The following is an 8008-nucleotide window of genomic DNA, read 5'->3' as shown; positions in this document are numbered from 1 at the left end:
CCTGCGCGCTCAGCGAGCCGCGGCTTCACCTCCTCACTTCCCAACGCGCGGGCCTGGCGCGGAGGATACGGCGCGCGGAACTGATTGAGTGGGGCTGTTGTTTCCACCCGGCGCGCCTTTAAAAGCGGCGCGGCGGCGGCCCTGCAGGTGAGTTGTGGGCGCGGCGGCGGCGGGAGCGGAGGGTCCCCCGTGGACGGGAGCTGTCCCTGCGCGGAGCGGTCCCGGGATGGAGCTGTCGCGATATTGGGCTCTCCCGGTCCCACGAGTGGCCTCGGCGCCCGGGGCTGCGGGAAGAGTGTGCGCGCGCGCGCGTGTGTGTGCAGAGGTTACGACTCCACGGGAGAGCGCAAGGAGGCGGCCTCGGTGCCCAGACCCGCTGCCTCGGGCAGGGCTGCTCCGGGGACACCGGAGGGGGGTGGTGCGGTGGGTCGTGTTCACGGAAGCACAGAGTCGTTACGGCTGGAAGGGATTTCTGGAGATCATCCAGTCCAATCCCCCCCGCCAAGGCAGGGTCACCTGGAGCAGGTGACGCAGGAACGCGTCCAAGTGGCTTTGGAATGTCTCCGGAGAGGGAGACTCCACGACCTCCCCGGGCAGCCTGTTCCAGTGCTCTGCCATCCTCAATGTAAAGAAGTTCTTCCTCGTGTTGAGGTGAAAGTTCTTGTCGTTTGTGGCCATTGCTCCTCGTCCTGTCACTGGGGACCACCGAAAAGAGCCTGACACCATCCTCTTGGAACCCACCTTTGAGATATTTATGTGCGTTAACGAGATCCCCTCTCAGTCTCCAGACTAAAAAGGCCCATCTCCTGCAGTCTCTCCTCAAAAGGGAGAAGCTTCAGACCCCTCATCATCTTTGTGGCTTCCGCTGGGCCCTCTCCGGTGCTTTGTTCTTCCCCTCTGGGGGCCGTGGGGCACCGGGAGTGAGGAAGCAGCCCCGAGGGGGTGGCGATGCCTCCCGTGTGACCGCACCGGGGCCGGCGGGAGGGACCTGCGGTGCTGCCTCTGCTCCCATGTCACAGCATCCACGATCACTCAGTGGGTGTGGGGCGTTGTGCGGGACAGACTGAATGCTCCTTGGTTCAATGTGTTCAGGGAAATCAGCAGTCTGGAAATTAAAACTGAAATTCTATGAACTCTAACTATTAGCTCAGCACATTGTAAATCATATATCGTTAATAAATTCACACTCTAGTTACAGTGTTTCTGATCAAGTACCTTGTGGTTTCCATCTCCCCCCCGTTTTTCTTTAGTTAGGGCAAGGTAAGAAACTTTGGGTGGTGTTGCTTTAAAAGCAGATGTTGATGGGAAGTCTTTAGATGAGAGAAATGCTTTGGTTTTACAAAAGTACTGACACGTATGGGTGATGTGTGTGGTGGGATGGATTTGTGCTGGCCAGATGTAATGGGACAGTTTCTTTCCAGTATCTTGTGGGAAATGTTTTTAACCTGGTGTTTGCACGGCACTGTGGTGCACTTGGTTCTGAATCTCAGCTTGAGTTTTTTTGTGTTAAAACAAATAAAGTAGCTCTGCAAGTCTAACCCAATCCACTTGTGTATCTTAGTTTATAGCTTTTAGCCAGAGGTCAACTTCTTATTGTATTTGTTCCTTGGAAATGGTGCATTTGGCTGGGCCCTGTTTTTAGCACTGCAATATAAACAGTAACCACTCAATACAGTTACTCAAAGCTGCTATTTATTTGATGTTTCAATTTACTGCTAAACCCTTCAATTTACCGTTTTTGAGTTGATTTCTTAGTTTAGTTTACTTGATATGCTACTTATTTTTTTCCTTGACATTGTTTAAATGAAATGTTGTTGTAATAAGTGTAGCTGTATTACTAAAAAAAGAATTTTTCCTTGCTCTTCTTTGCTGACACTTATAGCTATCTTAAACTTCAAATAAGGACAAAATGTCCTCTAGAGGGAGATCTTGTTGCTTTTATGTGCTAAAATGTTGGTCACCTTGTTCCAGTTAAATGTTTTGATCACCTATCTTGGAAAGGATATGTGATGATGAATGTGTGTATCTTAATAAGTACTTCTGCTCTGGATCTGTGCTCGGAAATTTCATAACAGGATACAGAATATAATAGCCTGTCATGAAACACTTCTGTAGGTTAAGTGAAACATAGTTGTTTTAGTTCAAGTAGATTTAATTCTGAAGTTAAATGAATAATCTTTACAAGTTCCTGCTTTACACTACTCCTGCAGGAGAATTTGTAGGACTTACATTTGTGGCATCAATTCTGCAAATGCTTACAAAGATACTGACTTTCATGCATCACTCTCTTTTTCATCAAGATGCTTTTGAGGGCAGTTTCTTTACTGTCGTAAACCAAGAATTTCAGTAGCTGCTCTGAAAGTGTTGTGGGTTAAATCTCTTCAGCATAATGAGTGCTAACAGCTGGGCAAGGAAACAAAGCAGAAATAAAATGTCCCATTCGATCGATCTTGGCAGTACTTTCTGCCTATAAACAGCAGAGGTTGAAATATTACTTTGCAGACACATCAGTTGTTTGAATGTAGTTAACTATATTCCATATGCTCAATCCAAATTACTGGAAGAATCTTGGTGGGATTATTATGAGGGTGAGTTATTCAGCATGTTACATATGCAGCCTCAGCATGAGATTTTTCTCACAGACACATTGAAAAACCTTATTCCACAGTAAAGGCATCTGTGCTCTTATTTTTCTGTAAGTAAATGCGAATAGTGAATTTGGTGTAGTTTCTGTTATGTCTGTTGTGTAAAACTAAAGGCTGTGTGGAACTTACTCAATGGATATGGTTGGAAAATTTCCTCATCCTGTGACAACTGCTGAATGGGTCAAAGATGTGTTCACTTTTTTAGTTGCCAGTTGAACCCCTACATACTTCTTTCAAGTCCTCTGTACTGTTAAGAAATAGATATTGTCAGTCTGACTCCAAAATAGTTGTAGTATTTGTATTCTTATAAATGTACATACCAAACCACTACATAATTAGTTAATTTCTTTTGTGTTCGTGTGAGGAGAAGTAATACTGCAAGTAAGGTAAAGTGATTTGCATTATTTATATTGCAGGATTGTTTTCCTTTTCATACTCTTTTTCATTGTTTTATGGTATGCAAATACACTTCTGCAGTGCATTAAAAATGTATACAAAGGGCTTGGAGGCAAATGATGTTGTGTAATTGAAGGTACAGATGTGTTTTAATAGAGGAATAAATGCCATTGATAAATAGGAATAGAAGTTTGATGGTTTTTGTTAAGAAAGGCATATTTACTCATATTGTAGACTCTTTAATGAATTGTGCTCTGAATAATCAATTCTTTATTTTAGATCATAATTTTGGAGGATTGCAGCGCTGAGATCTCTGGAGTCTGCTGTGTGTAGCCATAATGAGTTCATCACTGGTTGCTTATGAAGATTCAGACTCTGAGACAGAAACTGAGAAGACTGAAGTCCCCCAAGCTTTTGGCACACAAATGAGCTCTCAGAGGTCTTCTGTGAGTTGTGGTCAGCACTTTGCACCTGGTAGTTTGGGTACAAAATCTACATATGAAATGCACCCTACGGAGAACAGTGGCAGTTCTGGCACAAGCACTGTTTGTGAAGATCCCCCTGAGCTTTATGCACAGAATAATAACACTGACTTGACATCTCCTTATTCTAGGAGGGCATACCCTGACCATGCTGCATTATCTATGCCTTACAGAAACTATGAACAGACCTCAAGCTCTTCAGCCGACTCTGGAAATGGCGTTTCCCAGAAGAGAATACATAAAGACAGTGCTACTGCCATAAAAGGAATTAGACCATATATCCCCAAACGATTGCGTCAAGAAAGTTCCAGTACACCTGAAACAAAGGAATCTGATCAGAGAGGTAGCTCAGATTGTGATGTTAAACTGGGTGTATTGGGAGAGCAGACTTTGAGAAAGATCTCTGAATTAATTAAGCCATATTTGGGATCCAAATATAAATCAACTGAAGTCCCCAAAAGCTTAATATTTTATATGTCTAAACACAGTGGCCCTGTTAATGAAATCCAGTGGTGTCCTGTACGGGAACAGAGTCACATGCTTCTCTCAGCTTCTATGGACAAAACAGTCAAGGTAATGTAAAACAAGATGTTTTGTGGCCCAATCATCAAACTTTAAAATACTGTATTAAAGAATGCTCTTCTGGAAATAACATCCTTGCCTGTGTGTGTTTTAACAGTTCCAATGTATTCAGAATTCAAGGTGATACTTTGAAGTATAAGACTCTATTATGAACTTGCAGCCTAATTCTTCACTATACCCACAGTTCCATTACTTTGGAATTTGGTGTATTGTTTCGGGGTTTTTTTGAATTAGTCATGTGAGTGTTTTATACCTTAAAAAGTTAGGTTTCTGCTAGGTCATTTCTCATGATCTGTACCAGTGTTTTGTCACAATGGCCATAAACACTATGGTCTGCATACAGATCCTTCCAGAAGTCAGTTAACAACTGACTGCCAACACTGGAATAATATTTTGAGGAACTTTTCTGACAGGCCTACATGACTACTGCTGGAGGAGGTCAGATGGATTTTCCATCTGAACTAGTGTGGCAAATAAGACTTGCATCCCAGAGAGGTGTCCTGTCGTGATCTAAGGAGTCTTTCCACTTTAAATTTGTTTCAGGGGTAAATTGCTCCAATACTCAAAGTGTATTTTCCTTCTAGTTTTAATGTTTTGCTTGTTAATTTAGTGAATCCAATGACTTTTATTTTTAAAATGGGTAATAAAAGTATTGTATGTTATGCTTTCCCAGACATAGGGCTAAATGCACCTCTGGGTTCAAATAATAGTCCTCTGGAATGGTTTTACACAGGAACATAGTTTTGATAAGACCATACAGCAAGTGTCCTTTCTGGTGGAAGGCATGCTTGGTTGCATCTAAGATGTATTTACCGTAGCAGCCACAATTATTTTAAAACTTGCTTCTAAAATTCAGGACTTTAATAAATACTACTAAACAGAGACCAAACAGCAGAACACCCCTTGCACCAGCATACTTCTAAAACCAAAGGAGAGAACTTAAAACTGAATTTGAATTCTGATTTAATGTAGGAAAAAATAGTCTTTCTCTTATTCAAATTGAGAATTTTTTCTTTGACTATTTTGCTGTTTAATTTTTAGTGGGGAATAGAATTCCATTTAGTTTGTTTTTTTAACACTTTTTTCTTATCTTAGAATTTTTGTCTTTCCTTTCCTCTTTCCTGAGTTTTGCCATGGGGCCCTGTGAAATATATGCTACCTTTGCATCTTTGAAGCAGCAATGCTCTTGAATCTCGGACAGAGTTTTTGCTTTTGTCTCCAGATGTGTCTACTAAAGCACCTGGTGGTCACAGAAAAGAAAACCCCAGATCTACAGCATGCGTAAAATTTTCTCTTCCTAGTTGTTTATCTTTTATTCTCTTAAGTTATAATGACTTCCCTGGTTCTGTAGTCAGCATAATGTATCAAACTATCAAAGTCTGAATACTTTGAACTTTTAGGAAAGATAGAATTCCTCCATCTTTTCCCAACCTTTTTAACCTCTTTGTCTTAAACATTAACTTGGAGGAAAAAAAGTGCTGATGGATGTTTTTGGTAAGCGGGAATTTAAATTTGGATTGTACAAAACTATTTTACACCACCTCTGGACAATATGTTTGACATTTTGTCTGAAGTTGTAACACAATATAACCTCATTTTATTGAGTGAAATTATGTATGTGTTGAATATAAAACAATCTAAAATCAAAGTTGTTATTGCAATGTAAAACTATTAAAAAATGAAAATAATGGCATGTCTGTTGTGTATTCTAAGCAGAAAGAAAGATTGTTTTTGTAAAGTAGTGTTACCACCCCTGCTTGGAAGCAGTCATTAACCAGTAAGGCTGGTTTTTAAAGAAGTCTAACTGCTTTAGGTTCCCCAAACCTTGGAAATTCAATATAAATAGAATATATTAATGTTGTCAATGCTTCAGAGCACGTGAGTGTAAAAAAAATACTGAAGTAATAATGTGACTGTTAAGCAGTATATGAAAACACACTTCTGTATTTTTAAAGGTAGCCTGTGGAGAGGTATCCATGGGTGCTTCTTACTGTTCTTTCCTGGTGACCCTTTTAATTATTGCGCTGTCACACACAGACCATCCCGGCCAGCAGAGGGCGCGGTGGCATCGAGGATTGCCGGGATGTTGGGAGCCCAATTCCCCTCACTTTCTGGGATCTTGAGCCCGTAAATCCCTGGTGACTGTGACAGCAGTGCTTTATCTTTTGGGGATTTATTTGCAGTCTACCGCTGCCTGAAGTTGCCTATTTTCTGGTATAAGCATAAAACAACTGATTGAAAATGCAGATGTACTTGTTTTTTCCCCCCTCGTCCTTTAACTTCCCACAACTTACCTTTTTTGTTGTTTTCTTCCCACAACACCTGCTTGGAATTGCTAGTTTAAGCCTAGACAGTGGATGCATGTCCTCTTTACCTCTGATGGGAATATGCAGACAATCAGGATGTTTGCACTATTTACTTTCAACATTTGATTAAGGTAAAACTCAAAGCACAGTTAGAAGTCTAAAATCCCTATATGATCAGAGACAGTAGGCAATCCAGAGCCTCAAAACTCTGTACTTTGAGTTAGTTGTATGAATAACTGTGACTGAGTAGTTTTATGTGTAAATGTCTTGGATTCAGTCCTTACATTCAGCCTATGAATTAAGACATTTATCCTTTGAAGAGTCCAGTATTAGTGAAGATTTCTCAGAACTGAGAGTTCTATCTAAGTTGATATGACTGTGATAGTTTGTGCTTAAATCAGAGATCTATAGTTGTATGCAATTTGTGTAGTGTTTAGCCAGTTTTGTGTATTTTATCTGTTATTGTGTGCTTAAAGGTTTTCCTCTTAAATTTTCATCCCTAACCGCCCCCCCCCCCCACCCCCCAGCATAGAGAAAGAAGAGACACTTGCTTTAGTTACCTTACTTTAGTGATTTTAATTTTTTTGTCCCATGTAAATTACTATGGCTAAGTCATTAATATCACACAGATAAGTATCTAAAATGCATATATGAAACCGATTATATGGTTTCTTACTTTTTAAGTGTGTGTGCTTATCCTGTTTAAATCAGAAGAAAAGAACAGTCTTCCATTTATGTTCTCTCTGTGATGTTAAAATGTACATTTTAAAATCATCTTTATGAATCAATGTAAATTATACTAAAATATTTACAATAAATGAGTCGATGTCTTCAGTTTCTGTTGACTGAAGCATAGCCTAGAGTCAGGGAAGATCATCCGAAGCATTTTGTATAAATATTTTGCATATCTAGGAATGAATGGACTGTTTTAGGGGACTTCATAGTTTTCTTTGAAAGTATTTGATCTGAATTTTTTGTTTATCGCTGCGTTTGAAAAACCTCAAACAGTTATCAAGTGGTTGAGTTGAAAAAAATATCAGTTATCAGCTCAGGGGCGTGATTCTCTAGAGTAACATTTCCACCAGCAGATGGGGTGCCTCGACCTATTAGAAAGTGATGGGAACTAAACTCTGCCTCTAAAGACTGGAAGACTTTAATATTCGCCTCTGTTGTGTGTTGAAAGACCAAAGTTACAAGTTTATGCATGTGTTGGTAAACATATAAGAAAACAACTGAGTTTTCTTAGAGACCTGAAAATATGATAGAATTTCATGTGGAAAGAGATATGTATTGCAGATTAGTAACTCACAGTTCTTCAAACCTGGAGCATTAATAGAAGAATATTTCATGCTGAATTTCAAATTTGTAAGGAAGGGGGAAAAAACCCCTCCTAGTTGTGTAGGTTTTGTCAAATTTTTTACCCTCTGTTTTTGTAGAATTTTTAACTTCCCTTTGAAAGTTCCAGCCTAGGTAGCTATTAGAAAGGGACAGAAACCCTGATTCAGGGTTGGGAAAAGTACTGTTGGGAGCTCTTACTGTGACAGTTCTATTCTTCACAGTTGTATTCTAACTGTATTGGGATGGATTATGTTTTTAG

At 40.2% G+C, this 8008-nt stretch overlaps 1 protein-coding gene across 4 annotated transcripts in view; it reads left to right on the top strand.

Annotated features, from left to right (window-relative positions):
- Positions 1-50: 50 nt before the first annotated feature.
- WDR25 (WD repeat domain 25) overlaps positions 51-8008 on the top strand; it is an 85643-nt gene continuing 77685 nt past the window's right edge. For 2 of the 4 annotated variants that reach the window (XM_027637799.1, XM_027637798.1), the window contains exons 1-2: positions 51-147; positions 3321-4096. In XM_027637799.1, coding sequence (XP_027493600.1) covers positions 3380-4096 — 717 coding nt within the window. In that variant the 5' untranslated portion in view covers positions 51-147; positions 3321-3379. Of the gene's footprint in view, positions 148-3320; positions 4097-8008 lie in introns of those variants that run through there. The other 2 variants (XM_027637801.1, XM_027637800.1) reach the window with 2 other exon arrangements.

This window comes from Corapipo altera, unplaced genomic scaffold (genome assembly GCF_003945725.1).
Source record: "Corapipo altera isolate COAL_440 unplaced genomic scaffold, ASM394572v1 23, whole genome shotgun sequence".
Lineage (NCBI taxonomy): Eukaryota > Metazoa > Chordata > Aves > Passeriformes > Pipridae > Corapipo > Corapipo altera.
This window is presented reverse-complemented; position numbering and strand designations above follow the sequence as displayed.